The following is a 22,040-nucleotide window of genomic DNA, read 5'->3' as shown; positions in this document are numbered from 1 at the left end:
TATATATAATCTCCTCATCACCAAGTTCTCCTCTCTCCCTCTCTTGCTAGTAATGAACTTGCTGTATTGTGAGGTGCTTGGTGAAATTTGAAAGTTCAGTATGGCTTTAAAACTGCAGGCAGAGGGTACCATCCCGTATGGTATTGGGAGGGAAGAGTAAAATCAATACCAGGAAACAGTTGTTGCACAGTTACACAATCTGGCTTAAGAAATTTTGTTGCTAAGGGCAATAACTTTATTTCCATTTTCCTTATTTTTTAAATACTCTGAATAAAACTTGCAGGCAAGTGGGCCATTCTGTAACTTTCTTCAAAATTACCGTTGCATATAGATCTGTGGCAGGTTTTCCTTCTTTCTGTTTCAGAACTCGTCATATTATTTTGTTGTAACTCTTTTTGTAGGTCCTTATCTCCTACTAGGCTGTGTGGGAGAAAGGAGGAAGGAGACTTGTATGTGTCGCTTCCAGTAGCATCTCATTGGCTAGAACTCTGTCAGTATATATTTGCAAAGGAGACTAGAAAGTATAGTCTTTTTTTTTTAAGATTTAATTCTTCTTTCTTCTCCCCATTACCTGCCCCACCCCCAGCAGTACATAGTTGTATATTTTACTTGTGGATCCTTTCTAATTGTGGCATGTGGGACGCCACCTCAGCATGGCCTGATGAGGGGTGCCATGTCCGCACCCAGGATCCAAACCAGAGAAACCCTGGGCCGCCGAAGCAGAGTGCGTGAATTTAACCACTCGGCCATGGGGCTGGCCCCAAAAGTATAGTCTTTATTCAAGGTGGCAGTGCAGCAGCTAAAAATTACTTTGAGAAGAGGAAAATAAATACTGGAAAATAACTAGTAATCACCACACTTGACCCCTTTGGCCACTCAAATATCCTAAGCTTTTCTTCCCATACATAGAATGTATTCACCTCTTCTCTCCTCCGTTCAATTCCTGAATCCAGCTCAAAGTCCATTATCTCTGGGGAACGTGCAGCCCTCTCTATCAGGTCTGGCTGTGGCTCCTCCTGGTCTGGAATTTTATGAACTGCCATCCACCTCATATATGCACATTCAGTATACAAAGGAAACTCCCATCCTTAAAAAGGACAGGATGAGGACTGGTTCCAACCAGTTATCAAATCCTCTTGGGAAGGAATGAGAAAGCTCCTTGATGTGGCGCTGTAGTAAGTCCACCAGTTCATTCGGCCCCTCAGCTCTGCCCTCTCTGTTTCCCTGGCATTGCCTTATGGATTCTTCCTTAGCTATTATCTTCTGTGGCTGCCTCTGACATGGGCTCTGGGGAGTAGGCCCCCCTTGGGGGCTGCACACCTTCCACAACCTACTCTATTTTGGTTAGGTTAGGAACCTGAGAGTTCCTTTAGGGGGTCATCAATTACAGGTTTTTTTCTGGGCGGAGTTGGGATTTCTTTGGCAGTTTTTTAAATAAAATTCACGGGTCTGCAGTCTTTTTGCTTCTGGTCATTCCATGAGCAAGATCTCATCTACAGTTAGTTTTTAAGGCTGAAAACTGGTCTTTTATTTACTGCTTCTGTGCTCTACCCATGGAGCTCCCTCAATTTAAGGGTGCTTACCTTGAGACCATTTGAAATAACATGCTGGACTGGGAAGGCAACACCCTTTATCTGATCCAAAGCTCAGCTGGCTCCTGTTGTCTGATAGACTGCTTACTAGAAGGTGCTTGAAGAAGGGTTTCATCTGTTCTCTTATCTCCTGCTAAGACGGCCTCTTCAGAACCACTTTTTCTAATTGCTTCTACTTTTCCAACCTTGCCACAGTCCACCTTCTGGGTACTGAGGCCACAGACAGAGGTTACCCGCTGTTAGCAGAGCTGAATTTCCCTCCATCTCTGCTTGTTGATTTGCTAGTTCCAACTTGACCTCATCTTTCTCCCAGGGTTTTCCAGAAAATGATGAGAAACAATGAACCCATGCTGTTGAGCTCTAGGCTCTGTGGGCATGTAGTCAGCCTTTCAGGATGTCCCAGGTGACAGTTTTACTAAATGTTTTATCAGATAGCATAGCACTGCTGATCAGCTTTCTAGTCTGAAATATCTGGGTCCTTGGCATCCATTGCCTGACTGCTAAGCCGGTGTCGTATGCATTTTAGGTTCTACTATGGCAGCAACCCACCTTGGGTACCAAATTCTGTCTTAGAAAGGATGAGTGCAGGGGCTGTGCCTGACACCTGGAATAACAGTGACTTAAGTAAAGTGAGTAAGAGTTTGAGCTGGTATGACAGCTTTGCTCTGAAAGTCATAGGGCGTCAAGCCCCTTCTGTGTTGTCTCTTCCCCTCTTGTGGGTGTTGCTCTCAACTCTGGTCCAGGATGGCTCACCGCTGTATCCACATACTGACCAGCAAGAAGGAAGAAAGGGGGAAGGGAAGAGAACACCCTTTCCTTTAAGGGCAAACCCACCAGTTGTATACGTCACTTCTACTACCTTCTCATTGGTCAGAACTTAGTCACATGGCCACACTGGCTGCATGGAAGGCTGGAAAAAGTCATATACTCAACTGTCTATTGCTATGAAAGAGAAAGGAGAATGGATATTGGGAGTTTTGGTGTCTTTGCTCCAGATGTATTATAAAAACCTTGGGTAAGCAATCCACCTTCAACTTTTCCACCTCATACTTCATATGAAATTTTGAGCACTGTATTTCTCAAAGCTTTGTTTTCTTTATATTTTCACTAACTAGGATCCTCGTCGAGGCCTTCAGTCTGGGCTGCTGCAAAAAAATAGTTTAATTCAAGCGTTCTTATCCTGGGCCCATGGCTCCCTGTGAATAGCTTTCAGAAAGTCTGTATACTTTGCGCATCTCTGTGTGTGTCTGTTTCTAGGCAAAGGGCTTCCATTCAATTCTCAGAGATCCATGTCTTCAAAAAGGTGAAACTGCTGACCTCACTGGTGTTATCATTTACAGGCTCGTTCTCTTCCAGCATAGTCCAGTCTTTCTAAACCATTGGTTTCTTTGAGTCATTTTCCTACTCGGGTCTCAAAAGGCTCTACTTTGCCTCTCAGAATAAAATCCAAATTCTTTAGCTTGATATTATATGCTGTTCATATGATATCTTTCTAGACAATTCCAGGCTATCCAAATCTGAACACCCCCAACTCTCGGTGTGGGCCCTAGGACTCTATTGAACTTTTCTGACTGTGTGCAATGTTGTGTAGTGATCATCTTCTCACTTGCCTTGTGAGATCCTGCCTGGTAAAGACCTTGTCTTATGTTCCTCTTATGTCTACACTTAGCTGAATATTTATTAAATGATTTATTCCTACTGAGAAATGGAAATAAGGTTCTGTATATACAATTTACTTGTGACATTTAGTGCATCTGAATTTAGCATGTACAACCATAACACCATGTATCAAGAAAGGAAGCACTTTATGTATTGGGTAATACACTATATTACTATGTTTTAGAAAAAGGAATAACTTCTTTTTTGCTGATGAAGACGATTAAGACTTGCTGTGTTTTTCCTTAAATTCTCTGTAAGTGTGTGCTCATGGCCAGTTCCGTTAATTAGAACAGGATGCTGATGAGGCCAAGGATGTGGTTTGATCAGCTCTATTCTTTTTCATGACCCTGCCAGTTGTCCTAAAAGGTACCATCTTGGTTGAAGGGAATGACTGAGTTTGTGTGATGGCTCATGTACATAACTCTATGGTATTGGCAATGTAAATCAAAGGACAACCCTAGTCAAAATGGACACATGGCATCCTCCCATATCAAAGGTGACAGCGAAGTGGGAGGAGGTGTGGTCAGAGGTACGGTTCCTCCCTTCTCCTCTTTGTACTTCATCAGCCTTCTTTCTGCATATGTTTGTCTTGGCTGAGAATCAATGCCTGCAGAGGATGACTACATCATTCGCTAAGACTTTCATTGTCTTAGGCTTTAGAGAGATACTGAATTTGCTTCTAGTAACCTTTGGGATGGCAGTAGTTTCACTAGTTAAAATTTGACCTATAATGAGCGTCCTTTGTAACTGACTATTACTTGCAGCTTGTACTTTAACCTGGGTAAACCTCAGTTTTCACGTCACTTGGATTTGTTCATCAACAATCCCAATTTAAAGTGGAGGTGGGTTTAGGAGTGGTGATTCATGGATATAAGTTTCACTATGGAGGATTTGGATTATAAAAAAAATAGCAGAATTTAGAGACCCTCAGGAGATGGAAGCCATAGGATTCCAAACAGTGTTTGGTGGTTACTGACCTTGGCAATGAGCCTTAGTAGTTGAAGTGAGGTTGTAGATACATTGCATGTTAGAAATAACAGGAACCTTTACTGGAGTCATGGGGAAAATGCTTGAAGAAAATCTGATTGCATTAGAGATTTTTAAAAATCTGGATGATTCTGGAGCACAAATGTAGACCAAAAAAAGCTAATGACATTAGTTCTTGTACCTCTTGTTGTTGTTTTTAATGTCTCAATAACTTCTAATTCTCTCATCCCTTTCACTATAGGCTGTGGACTTCCCTTTTGAATTGTTATTAGAGTGTAATGGATAAAACATTGTATTGAAGTCAAATATGCTTGAATTCAAATTCCAGCTGCTTCTTTACCTGTGTCACCTTTTGTTAGCCACATAACCTCTTTGGGCCTCAGTTACTCTTCTGCACATGGGGGGACCTATTTTAGAATTGTTGCAAGAATTAGCTAACATGATGTGTTTGAAAAATCCAGTACAATGCATGCAAAAGTTAGTACTCAGTAAGCAGTCACTATCACTTATTATCAACCTGTGACCCTTACTTATCTATCTTGGCAATGATTTAAGAAAGGATTTAGGGGCTGGCCCCGTGGCCGAGCGGTTAAGTTCGCGCGCTCTGCTGCAGGCGGCCCAGTGTTTCGTTGGTTCGAATCCTGGGCGCGGACATGACACTGCTCATCAAACCACGCTGAGGCAGCGTCCCACATGCCACAACTAGCAGGACCCACAACAAAGAATATACAACTATGTACCGGGGGGCTTTGGGAAGAAAAAGGAAAAAATAAAATCTTTAAAAAAAAAAAAAAAAATTCTATAAAAAAAAAAAAAAAAAGAAAGGATTTAAAAAAATGTAAAGGCAGAACAGGCTTTCTGTTTAAAGTCTGTTTTTTTTTGCAAGAAAGAAGCAACAGGGAAAAAATTTATTTTGTAAAACTGTTGTGTTTGAGACGGGAAGGGAGGGTATGATAGAAAATGAACTCAGTTGCACGGCCTAGGTCTATCTGAATTTATTGAACAGAATATAGTATGCTGGTACAAAGTCATTTGGCTTTTAATATGGTTATCTATGGAGTTCCTAAGTTGAAGCTGGAGGCAGCCACCTCATTTTAATAGGGTTCTAAGGGATTCCAATTACGAAATTCCCTTTCTTGGAGTTTTCACTGTTTTTTATAGATATCCAGTGCTCCCACTTGCCTTAAGCATATGCTGCCTTAAATGGAAATAGAACTATGGATATGGTCTAGAAATCTGGGGGGGAGGCTATTTATGACCAGATCATAAAATAGAACTGTATTGACTTTTAGTTTAAGTACTAAGTTTAGTTTAAGTTGTCTGTCAGTGTACTTCATGCTGGTTAATTTGAACATTTTTCTCCCTAAAACAAAACACTGTTCTGTGTCCCCACCATGTGTGCTTACAACAGAGAATAAAGTAGTTGATATAGAGATCCCTATCATAATAGTTTTTAACCTTGTATTAGCTAAGGTTCTTTTAGTCACAAGCAACAGAAACCCACTCCAGCTATCCTAAAGAGGGGATTTTATTTGAAAGATACAAGGATGTCTTCTAGAAGTGAAGGATGTGTCAAGCAACCGAAACTCGGGTAGGGAGTAAATCAGGGCTAACTCAGGGGATATTGGCAGGAGTGTGTGTGGACCCACAGAGCACTGCTGTTAATGTGACTCAGTTCCTGTGTCATCCATACATGTGTGGAGGGTCCCCAGTACCACCCTACGTTTGAGATTCGCCACAAGGACTCATGGCACTCAGCGTATAGTTGTACTCGTGGCTAAGGTTTATTACAGTGATGTAATAAGGTTATACAGCTGGGTCATAATGGAAAAAGGCACAGGAAGAGCTGGAGGATGTGTTGTGCAAGCTTCCTTATGCTCTTTCTCCCATGAGGGATGACAGAGAACGCACTCTTCTTCAAGCGACGAAAACACAGAAACGTGTGTGATGTTTCTGCCCCGGGAAGCCCATTAGAGACTCGGCACCCAAGGTTTCTCTTGGGAAATGGTCATGTAAGCACCCTTTGCACATGCCAAAATTCCAGACTCCCAGAAGGACAGCAGGTGTTCAGCATAAACCACGCTGTTTGCACAGTTGAGGCATAGAGGGCCACTCTTATCAGTTGGGGACAGGTGAAGACATTCCTGAACTCCAAGTTCCCGGACACCAGCCAACCTGGCAAGCAGCTTCTCTAAGGATAATAGTCTCAGGTTTACTCTTTTCTCATAACATCCCTCTCAATTCCAAGTCTCAAATTCTGGAAAGATGAAATCTGACCCACCTTGACTCAGATATCTTTGGAGTCCATGAATTTGTAGGAAGGCAGAGGAAGTGATATAGACACGGTCACTGGAACCCACCCCCTGGAATGGAATTTCTCAGGAAAGAGGGAGTCAAAGTGAGTGGGAAGGATCCATTGTGGGTCTTGTATTTCCACGTTTGAGGGCTCTGGAAAGCTTTCAGCATGGGATTCTGTGACTCTGTTACAACATGCTAAATCTCAGGACTGCATTCACATAATAACAAATATTTCTTGCGTCTACTGTATGCCGGTCTCCTGAGCTGGGTGCATGCCTCCAATATTTCCCATTTTGTTTTGAAGAAGAGTGTCTATGTGCTGGTGCTGTTTTCCTCTTCTCCCTGGCTTCTTAGGGATTTAAACGTCGAATTCAATCCCTCTGAACTTTCGTAGATATCATGAGTACTAAGTTTTTTGGGCAGTTTTATGCCTAACATAAAGGTATTTATTTTTCTCTTACAGTAATCCTTCAATTTATACAGTAATGGCAAGTTGTTAAATGAAGAATATGTGTGTTCTATTGCTGTGCCTTCATTCTTTTAAATCTTTTAATTTCATTATTTGCTGCAAATTAATATAGCTGAAGCACTTTTATCCAATGCATTTGAAACTGGAATTTGGTCAGTTAGTTTAAAAAGAAGTCGTTAAAGCAAGGCGTTTCATATCGAAATGGGAGATGCTTTAAGTATTTTAACTTAAAGATATTTTTGTTGTTGGATATGCAAATCTTTAAAATTAAGAGGACTTATGAAAGCAATCCGAATGCAAAATCTCTCTAGATTTTTATGATTTCTCCTCCAATATTTTACTTTTCCCCACAGCAATAGCCTTAGGAACAGATAGAACTGGTTCTTATAAGCATATAGTGAAGCGAGGGCAGACGTGCTGGGTGTACCGGCGAGGACTCACAGATCAAAGGCTCTGGGAGTGAAGAAGGCAGCAAGTCAGAGCAATGGATACAATTTAAAGAGCTCTTCTGTACTTGCTCACTGTAGGAAACTTAGAAAATACGATAAGCCACAAAAAAAATCAGGAATTTGGACATCACTAAGTTTTTGGTCTATTTCCTTTATATTTATGAAATATATATATGCACACATACATACACATATGTATGAAGTATGCAGATACTAATATGCTGCATATACTACATAATGAAATATATATTATATACTATACACACATTTTAACAAAAAGCAGGCTCATGCTATATATAGCGTCTTGTAGTCTCTTTTGATGTGAATACACTAACATTTTTCCGTGAAGCATCCTCCTCCAACGTTATTTTGCAATGACTGTTGGGAAATGGACATTAGCTATTAACCCTCGAGCACCCCCCTCAGAGCACTGGGGGTTTATAAGGAGTTAGAGGACTAACAATAGGGAAATGTCAGCGAGGAATGAGGAGGCAGCCACTCCGCCTCAATGTTTGATAGGTGTGGGTGTGGGTCATAAGTAGCTTTGTCATCTAATGATGTCCTCTGGGGAAAGCAGATTCCAGTCAGGACAGGAGTGCAAGGGATGTTTAGGGAAAAGATTAAGAATGTAGGGAGATTTGTTAAACATGGAACAGAATGCCAGATGTCACAATGGAAAGACCTGAGGGCAGAGACGGAAGGGATATGGGACTGGGTCTGGGAGAAGAAACCAGAGCATTGAAATGAGGGTGTAAGAGAAGATAGATCGCCAGGCTGGATGTAAGATGTGCCCAGAAGTGGGAGGGGAAGAGTCTTCTCTCTGGCTCTGCCAGAAGAATAGGTGCCACGTGTTCTTTGGGGTGATCAGTGTCCTTTTGTGCCAACTCCCATGTCAGTGTTCCAGAATATCAATAAAAGCCTGGCTGGCGAGCAGTCAGAAATTGAAGCAGTGGTCTCTGTGAGCTGACATGGGTTCACTAAAGAGAATGTTTTCAAAAGGGCAACCGGATCGCTATGAGAATGGTGATGAAAACCCTGTATATTTACTATTGACGTATCCCACTGAAGATGTAGTTTTGTAGATGATATTGGATGCTGTGGAAAGTGGAGGAGATCACCCAGAGGGAAAATAGATTGAGAAGGTGGCCCTGGGCAGACCCACAGAGCACCAGTATTTTAGAGATGGACCCAGAGGAGGAGCCCCCTGAAAGGGACTGAGGTTGAGCAGCCAGTGAGTTTGGAGGAAAACCAGGGTCTTGCAATGCCAGAGAGCCCAAAGAAGAATGTGTCTTTAAGGAGTGGCCAACAGGGACAAGGCTGCAGACATGGTCCATCTGGATTTTAGCCACAAACATGAAGCTTTCCTACTTCATAAAACAGCAACCGAGAACATCAGTAAGGTTCAGAATAGAACCCTACAGCATATTACATCCCTAACCTCCAGCCTGAAATCAGTTCATTTACTGGGATTGTTTGAGAAGTTTGTTAGACGTAGTTTGGATCCTCCCAGCTGCTGTATTAGTGCAAACACATCCCTTACGTATTCAGTACATCTCTGTTCTTTCCTCTAAGCCTGTGACAAGAGCTACACTTTGCAGTACTCCGAGTATGAGCCCAAGCACATTGGTAGCCCTGAAATCGTTTCATGGTAATAAATGTTCATAAAATGGTCATTAGATGTTTCAAAATATGCTAACACTTTTCTTTGGGTTCTGAAAATAAAATTTTTAAAAAATGTTTAGAAAATGTGTGACCTCAACAGTAGATCTGCTCATCTTCAGGGACTTGTGCTCAGTTTGTGTAAGAATACCGTAATGAACTGAAAGTTAATTGAATGTGAGCATGAAGGACTTTTTTCAAATTTTAGGACTTTCATGTGGGAAAGGGAAGAAAAGCAGCTTTTGGCTGAATATAAAATCATCTAAGAAGTGGATTCATTGAAAGATAATGCCTCTTCTTTAAGTGGAGACTGGGGAATCACTCATTTAGGGCTTTATAAAGGGGATTTTTTTTCTTTTTCATTATGTGAGTGACAAGATCATTTTAAGGTCTTTTCCTAGTCTAAGATTTCATAGATCTATGAAATAACTATGTACCTGGGGTCTTTAGGAAATAAGGAAGGAAATACAGCATTGATTTTGTAGTTGTAGCTATCTCTATTTTTTTATGTAAAATATATAAAAATATCTCAAATAATAATAAAGCGGACTATAATTATCCACAATCTTGGCATTTTAACAGTTCTTTTCAATTTTGGGTGTTCTCTTTTATATCTACCCAAGTGCATAGTTATTTTTACAAATGTGCACTCGTAGTTCTATTTCGTTTTTGGTTGTTTTCAGTGACTTTAGCTATCATGAGATCAGTTTAAGGAAATAAGTGTGTTTTCCTGGATCCTGGTAATTTTTAATCCTACAAACCACTGACAGATGTGGTGGGTAGGAGCAATGTGTTAAAAATGTCTAAGGCCACTGAGGCTTCTTTGAAAAGCTGACTTTGCAGTTTGTGGGCATTTCCTAAACTGTTTGTGTTGTTCTGTTTTTCCCCTGAATTAGTTGATCACGGCCTTGCCAGGCTGGTGACGGTATATTGTGAGCACGGTCATAAAGCTGCCCAAATCAACCCCCTCTTCACTGGACAAGCCCTGCAGGAGAATGTGCCTGAAATCCAAGCCGTTGTGCAGACGCTGCAGGGACCTTTTAACACCACAGGTAAAGCCCCTTAGCAACAGGCTGTCCATATGACACTTAACTGCCAACACGAGGTGGGCTCCTCTCTCTGTTCTTGAAGAACTCATAGCCCACTGGAGCTCAGGCTTCCATGTGGTGTGAGGAGATAACGAGGGGTACATTCAAGCGCTGGTAGGGAGAAGCAGTCTTGAGGTTCTAGAATGGTCTTCTGATAGGGCCCATTTCCTCTGCATCCAAAAACCTATGTACAAATGGCCAACAGGTACATGACAAGGTGCTCAACATCACCAATCATCAGGGAAATGCAAATCAAAACCACAAGGAGATATCACCTCACACCTGTTAGAATGGCTATTGTCAAAAAAGCAAAAGATACAAGTGTTGGTGAGGATGTGGAGAAAAGGGAACCTTCTGCCCTGTCAGTGGGAATATAAGCTGGTGCAGCCACTGTGGAAAACAGTATGGAGGTTCCTCAAAAAATTGAAAATAGAACTACCATTTGATCCAGTAATCCCACTTCTGGGGATTTATCCAAAGGAAAGGAAATCAGGATCTGGAAGAGACGTCTGCCCTCTCGTGTTCATTGCAGCATTGGTCAATCCGTTTTGAAGATCTGAAGTGAAGAAACCATAAGCCATATAAAGTGAATGATGGGTTGTTAAACTCATGGTGTAGGTTTAGGCAAATGACTGATAAGTGATTGGTGCTGAGTTAACGGCACATTACAAACCTTCCTTTTCTTTGACTGAGTTTCAGGGAGATTTCCTTTTACCTTAAAATGTTGCTTTGCTATCAATATTAACTCATGTGGAGACCAACTGTTCAATAATAGGCATTGCTTTATAGATATTAATGAAAGTTGAACATCTTGGTAGATAAATATTTCAGATAAAGGTAAAACATAAGATTTGTAACTATAAAACAGATGAATGGTAGCTTTCAAATTCTAGTTTGAAATTACAATAGAATCAAAATTTGTCATAAAGCAGTATGGCTCTGTCCTTGTGAAGAAAGGGATTTTCCCCCCTCTGAAGTTTTACTATTTCATGGCCATTGCCCGTATTTACAATTTTGCTTTTAGAAAAATCTAGATAACCATTGATGATGACCCAAGTTATTTGGAATGAAGTGCTCTGAATTGAAATAATTATTTTGGTATGTTCAATAATTAGTTATATGGTTGTCTGTTCTTTAGAATGATCCCTTTGATTCCATCTCATAGGATTACTGAACATGGGGAAGGACGAGGCCTCTCTTGAGGAAATATTAGCCTATCTCAATCAAATCTACTGTGGGCAGATTTCTATTGAAACCTCCCAACTTCAGAGCCAGGAGGAGAAAGACTGGTTTGCCAAGCGGTTTGAGGAGCTGAAAAAGGAGACCTTTACCACAGAAGAGCGAAAACATCTGTCAAAACTAATGCTAGAGTCCCAGGTATAAAAGCGACAGCGGATGTTAGTGGACCAGTCGGCTCGTTTTCTACAAAGATACTTAAACATTGAAGAGAGAGAAGGAAGGCATTAGCTCTGAACAGACCCCCACTCACCCTCCATTGCCTCAACTCAACAGACAATGTAACATACACCACTTTATTCTAAGTAGAAAAAAGTGGATTGCCAAACAACGGGGCCGTTGTTTTCCTCAGAGTGAAAACTTTTTGCGTGTTTGTCTGTTGACTCTAAAAGATTGCAAAATCCTTAAGATCTTACTTCTCTTTTTATTACCTGAAATGATCAAAAAAAAAAAAAAAGTCTCTACATGGAAGAGGCTCTCACTCCACGTCAATGGAGTTGAATCTCCGTCGGGGCCGTGATCAGGACTCAGGCATATCAAGATGACAGGAAACCTCTTCCCCATGATTCAGATAGTTGGCTGGTTTGCAGCCTTGATGCGATAGTACTGTAGAGCCCGGTACTAAAACGTAAGCACCCAGAGAGCTAAGGCCCGGCCTCTCTACTCTAGAAGAATGCACATTCTAAGGGGATTCCTCTTGGGGTGGTTATTCTACCACTCAGATTATTTTCTCTGCATTCCCTACTGCTGTCCGGTGTCCTTGGCAAGGTTTTCCTGCCGTGCTCTGGATTACTTATGAATGTAGTGAAGGGCCCCTGCTGCAGCCACCTGAAGAAGTGTGGGGTCTTCTTACAACGCACGTAGACGTGTCTGACTGTGACCTGACTAGCGGGCTATCTTCCCGTAACGAATATGTCTGACATGATGTTCCATAGGAGTTTGACCACTTTTTGGCCACCAAGTTTGCCACAGTGAAGCGATATGGAGGCGAAGGAGCTGAAAGCATGATGGGCTTTTTCCACGAGTTGCTGAAACGGTCAGCCTATGACGGGATAACCGATGTTATTATTGGGATGCCCCACAGAGGGAGGCTGAATTTATTGACAGGCCTTCTGCAGCTCCCTCCGGAGGTAAGAGACTTTCTGAGTTTCTCACCAGCAATGTACAACCACCTATAACAGAATCAAACTGATGGTAGTAATTCCTTGTAGAAAACCAACTAAGCATATGAGCTGTTGGTCCAGGAGATTGCTTGGTTCATCGATGAAACCTAATGCTGCTGGATAGAACTGGTATTTAGGCGGGCTTTCTATTTGTCTTTTTATGGATTCTTTCTTCTCTCAGGGAAGTTAAAAGTTAGTTTGTTTTCTCAAGGATGATGCAAACAGATAAATTTGGTTTTTTGAAGCATGCTTTTCTTATTTAATAAAAATTGTTCAAACGAACACAAAGATCTGTGCAATTTTTACAGTTTTACCTTCCAAAAAGTCAATTATACTTTCCTCTTATTTGCAGAGTTTGTAGTTAATAGAGTGCGTAAAATGAATAATACATTGTTATCTCCAGAGAACACCCAAGTGAGTGGGTTGATAGGGAATTGGATGTTGGTGCTCCTGTTCAGCCCAGCTCAGTTTCTCTGTAAGTCTCTCAGACGACTCGAGAGTCAGGACTGAAGATGTGATGTCAACGAACATCAGAGAGATTCGATATTTAATAAGATCCACAATGCATGGATAAAACTCACTATTCTTCTCGGCCAGGAGATTAAGAATATGTATAGGGGCCAGTCCAGTGGCGTGGTGGTTAAGTTTGCACATTCTGCTTTGGGGGCGCAGGGTTTGCAGGTTTGTATCCTAGGGGTGGACCTATGCACTGCTCATCAAGCCATGCTGTGGAGGGGTCCCCCATATAAAATAGAGGAAGATTGCCACAGATGTTAGCTCAGGGGTAATCTTCCTCAAGCAAAAAAAAAAAAGAGGAAGATTGGCAGTGGATGTTAGCTTAGGGCAAATCTTCCTCACACACAAAAAAGTTGTTTGTGTTATTAATAAATGCAATAAAATTAAAAAAAAAGTTATAAGTGTGAAAGGGCCTATCAAAGTTAGGCAGAGTGAACAGAGTCCTCGGAAGGACGTGTTATCCTTAATAATATTAGAAAATACACCTCATGTCATGTCTGGGGGCCAAGCTTTACCACTATTACTTAGACCTCAGTGTTTCTGATGCTAAGAGATTGATAATCAGCTTTTAAAAGACAAATACCTTAGGAAAGGTAAGATGTGACAGAATAAAGTGACTGACAGATGGAGGCGTGTGCTTACACACATGGAAATTCTTAAACCGAAAATTGCGTTTGTAAAATATCCCAAACAAAAAAATTACTCAAAGATGCAGAAATGATGATAAATGATCCTAGTCATGAGCAACTCATCTGGACCTACACTGTGTGAGTGTGTATGTTCCTGTCTGTGGGAGGGCAATAAGAAGCTTTTCCAAAGTAGGGAAGCTTTTTGGTCCTTCAGACAATTTGGCTAATTGAGAATAACATGCTGTTTTTGGTAAATACTTTGGTTTGAGACCCAGCTTTTTACGGAATAGCCAAGACCTTTAACAATTTAGTTAATTTTTCTTCCTTGTTCCTTTGTAAAATGGCTAGTAACATATATCTTGCAGATGACTTTGAACATGGAGAGAATGCGCAGAGAAGTCCTTTGAGAATTGGACAGTATAGTTTTTTAGATGTGACTTGAGCTAAGCGGTGTACGTCATCCCGTGTTGAAATGGGATTAAGTTCTATTTTATTTTTCTCTCTGCCTTTAATGAGATTAATACAAAGTTCTTTTGGAAAATATTTTATAACAGATGTATTTAAGAAACATTATTTTGCTTATTGCAAGGCAGAGAGCTTACCATTTTCACCATGTTAGACTCTCCTTAAAGTGTTGGTACTTCATTTGATGGTGAAGGTGCCTAGTTCTGTGCATTGGAGCAGTTAGAAGTGTGTAGCTATTTTTAAAGAATGCATGGTTATAATAGCTATCAAAGCATGTGCATGAAGGTTTTTTATTGTATGATTTGAACTAACAACCTCTTCTCTTGTCTCCATGGTGATAAAAGGCATTTTTTCTTGTGTTCATTCTTAATAGCTGATGTTCCGTAAAATGCGAGGCTTGAGTGAATTTCCAGAAAATGTCTCAGCCACTGGAGATGTCCTGTCTCACCTGACCTCCTCGGTTGACCTGGACTTTGGAGCACACCGTCCCCTCCACGTGACAATGCTGCCTAACCCCTCGCACCTGGAAGCCGTTAACCCCGTGGCTGTCGGGAAAACCCGTGGAAGACAGCAGTCTAGACAAGATGGGGACTACTCTCCAGACGGTTCGGCCCAGCCTGGGGACAAAGTCATTTGCTTACAGGTACTTGTAGCTTCAAGAAGCGAGGCCAGAGGTTGGGAAGATCAGGAAGAAAGAATGTCTGGGTTGGTAGTTCTGAAAGGAGATGGCAGACATTCAAGAGGAAATTGAGATCAACTTTTGGGAAAATAAGATTCTGGGATTGTTTTCAAAATTCATAGCAGATCTGAAGTCTAGGCTCAAGGCAACTGACTTTAGACGGAGGTTTTCACCGTGTTTTTCCTTTCTTGAGTTATGGATTAATTAACAGGATAGGGACTGGCGTAGCTGACGCGTCTGTGAGGACCATTGTCATGACTTCTCTGCAAGTGCAGCCTTCTAGGAAACTACGTGGTCTTCATATATCTAACAAGACTACAAGAATCTAGATTTATTTTGTCTGCTTGTTTGTTTTACAGTGAAGGTCTTTGGCATTAAGGCAACCAATACAAATCATTAGTGTGGTTCTTGCTTCCTCTTCCTCCCAGGTTTTGGTAACCTAACAGGTATCTTTTAGAGTTTGGATTGTGGGTCACCTTTGTTTTCTGTGAGTATTCCTTTAAATATGAACCTTTAGGGGCCGGGCCCGGTGGCGAGGCGGTTAAGTGCGCATGTTCCGCTTTGGCGGCCCAGGGTTTGCTGGTTCAGATCCTGGGTGCTGCTTGTCAAGCCATGCTGTGGCAGGCGTCCCACATACAAAGTAGAGGAAGATGGGCACAGATGTTAGTGCAGGGCCAGGCTTCCTCAGAAAAAGAGGAAGATTGACAGCAGTTAGCTCAGGGCTAATCTTCCACCAAAAAAAAAAAAAAAAGAACCTTTAGCTACCGGGAGATAATTAATCCTGGATATCCGTAACTGAGTCTTCAAACCCAACAGAAATAGATAAATCTGTAAGGCAGTAGAATATTGTGCTACATATGCAAATAACGACATTATCTTACTCACGTTCATTTTCCCTGGGCCAGAAACTTGTAGTAAATAAATTGAGAGTAGGCAGAATTGGATTTGATTATAATATGGTATTTCTAAATAGGAATCTCCAAATCATTAACCAGATATTCTCTTTGCCTTTCACTTAATTCATAATGTTCTATAATAATTTAGTCATTCACATTTACCCAGTACATCAAGCAGATCTTAAGATGGACTTCTGAAGTAAGAGGTGAAAATGGCATTTACTTTAAAGTGATGAGAAACTGACTACCCTTTTTTGTCTACTTTGTGTTCCTAAAATATTTTGCCCGGCTGTGTCTGCACGTCTTGCCTTGCTCAAGTACACAATTGGAGTTTCTTGTGAGAACTCTAAATTTGGAGCCTATAAAATCATAGCGGATGACATTCTGGTTGCTAGTTTTTCTGTCTGTCTTCTGCTTATCTTACTCCTGGACCTGGTGGAAGTGGATTCTCGTTTGGGATCTTCTGTGTGTGTCCAACCCCCACGGCCGTGTTTGGTTGGGTGGCTTCCACCTCATGCAGCATTTGTCTGTGCTCATGGACCCTTACTCCCACAAAGCTTTATAGAGCAGAGTGGAGTGGTTTCTCTTTGATTTAAGAAGAAAAATAAAATTAGCGAGTGACACACATGTGATTTAGTGCCAAGAATCCTAAGACCATGATAAAATGGGCAAGTTGTGAACAGATGTAGTGTCTGATCAGTGCCTCCACTGTAACACTTTTGTAAAGGAGCAGAAGAAACACACATCTCTCTTCCTTGCTTCACTGATCTCCTTTTACGTCATGACCCCACAAGAAATCCCAGCAGCACTGAGGCCAAAGGACGAGGAATGTTCAGATGCCAGGAACCCCTTGACCCTGTGTGGGCCACCGTTTGGCTGAGGGTTGGACTTTACAATGTAATGTGGTGTAGAAAAGACAAGGACTCTAGAACCAAGAAGATCTGAGTTCAAATCCTGGCTTTGCTCCTTTCTAGCTTGGCGTGCTTGGTTCTGTTACTTAGGTTCTCCGAATGTCACAGGCAAAATGGGCGTATATTACATTCCTCATAGTGTTCCGAGGATTAAATGGGAACATATCCGTAATGTTTCTTGATCCAGGAGAAAGGCTTAGAGTGGTGAGGAAATAAGTAGAAAAAGCAGACGTGTCACAGAAGGTCTAGCCTCTAGTCCAAGCTGTGTAAAATATATACTCTTTCTGAATCTTGGTTTTCTTATCTGTAAAAAGGACAGTGGTGACTTTCTTACCTGGCCCCCCACCTAGTTGTTGGGTGGATAATGGAGATAATGCATACTGCTGTGGAGATAATGCAAGGGTATGTTGTTACTAGATATAGATACTCCAACATGTCGGTCATCCCCGCAGACCCTAGCAATGGAAGGTGTGGACTGGAAATTTTACTGATTCAAGAGAGTGCTTGCTTTCTTAGCCAAAATGTTCTACTTATATAAAAGTGACTTTTTAAAAGGACATTTTCAATGTCCTTTAGAAAAATCTACTTCCAAGAATTCTTTTTTCACTCATATCAGGTCTTTTACTTCCGTTATCATCAGAGCCACCATGGTTACCTTAAGTTAGGGCAGATCAGGTGATTTCACTTTTTAGTTCAGCATTTTGGCTGTCTATGATAATAGTCTTTCAGCGTGAAGTCTGCTGAGCTTCTATTTTCTTCTAAGATCTACAATTCCCTCATTATTTGCTTTCAACTTTTCTAAAAAAATTTCCCGCTTTCTCTGCCATCTTCCATCTACCAGGTTCTGTGATGAAGTTATGAAATGCTCTGGAAGAACAGCACACTTCAGACATTCTCTCCTACTAGTATTTTGTTTTCCCTCAAAGCATCCTTTCACTTATGTGTGATATACCTTCCCCCCATGCCTCCTGTCTTTGCTGTCACATCACTTCCTTCATGTTCACAATGGTGGCCATTACACCCAGTGGGGATTAGGTGGTGGAGCTGCGCGAAGTCTCTTTTCGGGGGCAAGATAATTGGAGAAACGGGGGAGTTCAAAGCTGTGCACTTTTCCTTGTGTCTTGCAGGCTGTTCTCATGAAAACTTTGCTAGAGCTGATTTTCCTTCTACCCCTCCTGTGGCCTTCCTTCTGTAGTGGCGCTCTCTGCAGTAGAATGTTGATGGGTATACGAGAAGTAATGGGTATAGCTGATGGTACAAGATGGAAGGAGTAGGTCAACTGGTGGTGGCTGCAAGAAGAAAAGGACTGTTTTAGTATCTTTGAAAGCTGCTTGGATCAGCCTAACCCTTCTAGAAAATCCTATAACCAGCAGATTTGGGGGAGAGCAGGGGAGCAGTGAGAGGGTGGTTGTTTTTATTCCTGTTATTATTTGAAAGCGATTCGTTCCAATTTGAAATCCTAAATTTCTCCGTCCCTTACGTTCATTTTCTTTCCTTCTCCTCCATGATTTAGGTTCACGGTGATGCTTCTTTCTGTGGTCAAGGGATTGTTCCTGAAACATTTACGCTCTCTAATCTCCCACATTTCAGAATTGGTGGGAGTGTCCATTTGATCGTCAATAACCAGCTGGGTTACACCACTCCGGCAGAAAGAGGGAGGTCTTCCTTATACTGTAGTGATATCGGTATGTAACACGGGGAGAAGTTGATGGTCAGACCAGCAGTTCCCACAGAATCTTCTAGTTCACTCGGAACAGTGAGCCTCACTGGCTACCCCATTTTTAATTTTGGATCAGATATGGTCAGTAGTCACCAACAGTGTTAAGTTAATATTCCTTCTAATGTCTGAGTGTGATCTTAAAATCCAAGGAAATAAGACAGAAGTGGAACTTAGAGGATGAAGTCTCAAATTGCTCAAGTATCCAGTTGAATGATCTGGCGGAAACCAGAGATCAGCACCACTAGTATAACACCGCAGTAACTGTCTTTAGGAGTCAGACTGGGAGTACCCAAGACCTTAGTCGAAAAGGATGTTTTTAACCAGTACATCTGACTAAGTGGTCTGATGTGAAATCAGGTGTGAAAAAGCTAAGCTGACTTGTCATCACCTGGAAATTGGCAGCATTAAGAGAAAGGCAGGCCTTTTATTACCCGTTCTCTAATGCACAGAGTTACAAGAACTGTTAGATGGTAGGAACTGTTCTGTTTTTGCACCCAGATCCTGGCCTGGATGCCTTTTGTCTCTGTGAATTTTTTTGTGACCAGTTTGATACAGATGCTGAAAATACATTCTATGAATTTTCTTTGGAGAAAATCCATTTTTTCCTAGGATAAATCCTTTAATAAACCTTTTATCTCAGAAGGAAAGATAATGGTAGTAATGACAATAACAAAATAAATATTAGTTATTGTGAACCGGGCACTGTCAAGCACTTCATATGCAGTAACTCATTTAATCTTTGGGATACCACTAGAGGTGGGAGCCATTATCCTACTTTTATAGACAAGGAGACTGGGATCCATCACCTTGCCAGGGTCCCACAATAAGTCACAGAGCTGGGATGTGAACTCATTCTTGTCGGCTGGACTCCAAAGCGTGGGTTCTTAACAACCAAGCCAAACTACCTCCGAGGATGTGCCTCCCTATGCAGGCAACAGGACTTGGAGGTGGGCTAATGTCATTTGGGGCTAACCGGCCTGCTTCCCCTCCATCTTCTCTGCTTCAGGGAAGCTTGTGGGCTGCGCCATCGTCCACGTCAATGGAGATAGCCCAGAGGAAGTGGTTCGTGCCACCCGGCTGGCATTTGAGTACCAGCGCCGGTTCCGGAAGGATGTGATTGTTGATTTGTTATGCTACAGGCAGTGGGGCCACAACGAGCTAGATGAGCCCTTCTTTACCAACCCAGTCATGTACAAAATCATCAGGTACAACTACAAACCATCATTTAATATGCCCTCTTCCCCACAGTGCTCGGGCTATTTTTATTTTGATTATTTTTTTTTGAGGTATGCTATTTTTGGGAGAAAGCTTGGTCCTGAGCTAACATCCATTGCCAATCTTCCTCCTTTTTTCTTCCCCCAAAGCGCCAGTACATAGTTGTATATCCTAATTGTAAGTCCTTCTAGTTCTTCTATGTGGGATGCCACCACAGCGTGGCTTGATGTAATGAGTGATGTGTAGGTGTGCGCCCAGGATCCCAATCACTGAACCCCAGCCTCCGAAGCAGAGCATGTCAACTTAACCCCTACACCACTAGGCTGGCCTCACACTATTACTTTTATTAGACACTCTCAGGTTGGACAGACCACCTTTCCTGGTTTCCATGGGACGTGAAACTCTCAATGCTAAAACTGGGACAGTCCTGGGCAAACTGGAATGGTCACCCTCAAGAAAGCTCCCCACCTTCTTCAAACTCTACATGTTTCCTTGATGAGTAGACAAAGGGCAACTTAACAAGCTCGCTTAGCAGATGGGAAGACTGAAGGAGGAACACATAGGCAGCACCTTGCCCGAGCTACTTAGTATGGCTTTGACAGAGTCGGAAACAGAGCCTCCATGAGTCACTTCTGCAAACTACAGTTGTGGACCTGCTTTGTGCCTTGGCGAGAGGTGACATGATGGATTTTAAGGAATATTTAGAACTGTGCTATCCAATACAGAATCCACTAACCATAAGTGGCTGTTGAGCACTTAAAATGTGGCTAGTCCTGATGGAGATGTGCTGTAAGCATAATATACGCACCAGATTTCAAAGACTTAGTGTGAAAAAAAGAACGGAAACTACTTCAATAATAATTTTTATATTAAGTATTGGAGTGATAATATTTTGTGTCTACTGAGTTAAATAAATATATTATTAAAATTAATTCCTCCTGTTTCTTTTTACCTTTTCTAATGTGACCACTAGGAAATTCTCAATTACACATTGGCTTGCATTGTATTTCTATTGCACAGCGCTGAGTCAGAAGTTAATGTGTCGGAGAGGAACGTGTTTCTTTGGAATTTCCTTCTGAGATACTAGAAAGTAAAATAGATCCTCCCTCCCCACTTTATTCCCTCGTAAATATAAATTAAAGAAGAGGAATAAATTTGGGGACGTTTATGGGTCTTTCTGGTCATAGGTGGCAGACGCCTCTTGAAAGAACAAATCTGGGTTCTCTGAATTTAGCTGCTGAATGACTTAATGTGGCTCAGGCCCCATTAAAAAAAGTCTAGGTCTCACTTTTATCAGGATTAAACATAATAATACATGTGAACAGACTTTATAGTTTAAAGTATTATGTGAATGTAGAGTGGCATTGTTATTATTGTCAAACCCAGGTACTGATTAGTGTAGTTACAGGATTATTAAAGCTACCTGAAAAGATGTTGGCCACTTTGGGTTCAATGCTTTTCGAAATAAAGGGGTACTGAATGAGTAGTTAATGTAGATCAGTCTTGTAAATAACTGTCCAGAATTTACCAACTCATAGAAAAACCCTACTACTCATTATTTCTACCTGGATGTAGACACAAGCCTATAAAGATAATTTTATTTTTTCTTGCTTGCCTGGAAGAGGTTGTTACTCACCACTGCCTTTTAAAAAAAATAATGCATTAGGGGTTGGCTTGGTGGCTTAGTGTTGAGTTTGCATGCTCCGCTTTGGCGGCCCGGGGTTCACAGGTTTGTATCCTGGGCGCGGACCTAGCACTGCTCATCAAGCCACACTGTGGCGGCATCCCACATAAAATAGAGGAAGACTGGCACGAATGCTAGCTGAGGGCCAATCTTCCTCACCGAAAAAAAAAATGCACTAGAGTGAAAGTCACATGATATAAAATGGACCCTTTTAAAGTGAGCAGTTCAGTGGCCTTTTGCGCGTCCACAATGTTGTGCAACCACCCCTGCTATCTAGTTCTAAAATATTTTCCGCATGCCTTTTTATAGTGATGGCACTTTACAGTGTCTTTGACAATGACTATAGTCTCTCTTCGATTTTTACAAGATTGATTTTCCCCCTCTTTCTAACTACGCAGAGCCCGGAAGAGCATCCCAGATACGTATGCAGAGCACCTCATTGCCAATGGACTCATGACCCAGGAAGAGGTGTCAGAAATCAAAGCCTCCTACTATGCAAAGTTGAATGACCATTTAACCAACACGGCGCACTACAGCCCCCTGGCCACCAACCTGCAGGCCCACTGGCAGGGCCTGGTTCAGCCGGAAGCTTGCATTACCACCTGGAACACAGGTGTGCCACTGGACCTTCTGCGGTTTATTGGCGGGAAGTCTGTGGAGGTGCCGGAGGAGCTCCAGATGCACAGTCACCTTCTGAAGGTGTATGCTCAGGTAGGCAGCAATGA

General features: G+C 41.8%; 1 protein-coding gene across 1 annotated transcript in view; it reads left to right on the top strand.

Annotated features, from left to right (window-relative positions):
- The window catches only part of DHTKD1 (dehydrogenase E1 and transketolase domain containing 1), a 45,449-nt gene that overhangs the window by 2,289 nt on the left and 21,120 nt on the right, over positions 1-22,040 (top strand). The window contains exons 2-8 of the mRNA XM_046679694.1: positions 10,010-10,165; positions 11,367-11,578; positions 12,373-12,567; positions 14,584-14,853; positions 18,210-18,381; positions 19,423-19,621; positions 21,714-22,026. Of these exons, the coding sequence (XP_046535650.1) occupies positions 10,010-10,165; positions 11,367-11,578; positions 12,373-12,567; positions 14,584-14,853; positions 18,210-18,381; positions 19,423-19,621; positions 21,714-22,026 (1,517 nt within the window). The remainder of the gene's footprint in view (positions 1-10,009; positions 10,166-11,366; positions 11,579-12,372; positions 12,568-14,583; positions 14,854-18,209; positions 18,382-19,422; positions 19,622-21,713; positions 22,027-22,040) is intronic.

This window comes from Equus quagga, chromosome 12 (assembly GCF_021613505.1).
Source record: "Equus quagga isolate Etosha38 chromosome 12, UCLA_HA_Equagga_1.0, whole genome shotgun sequence".
NCBI classification, from domain to species: domain Eukaryota; kingdom Metazoa; phylum Chordata; class Mammalia; order Perissodactyla; family Equidae; genus Equus; species Equus quagga.
This window is presented reverse-complemented; position numbering and strand designations above follow the sequence as displayed.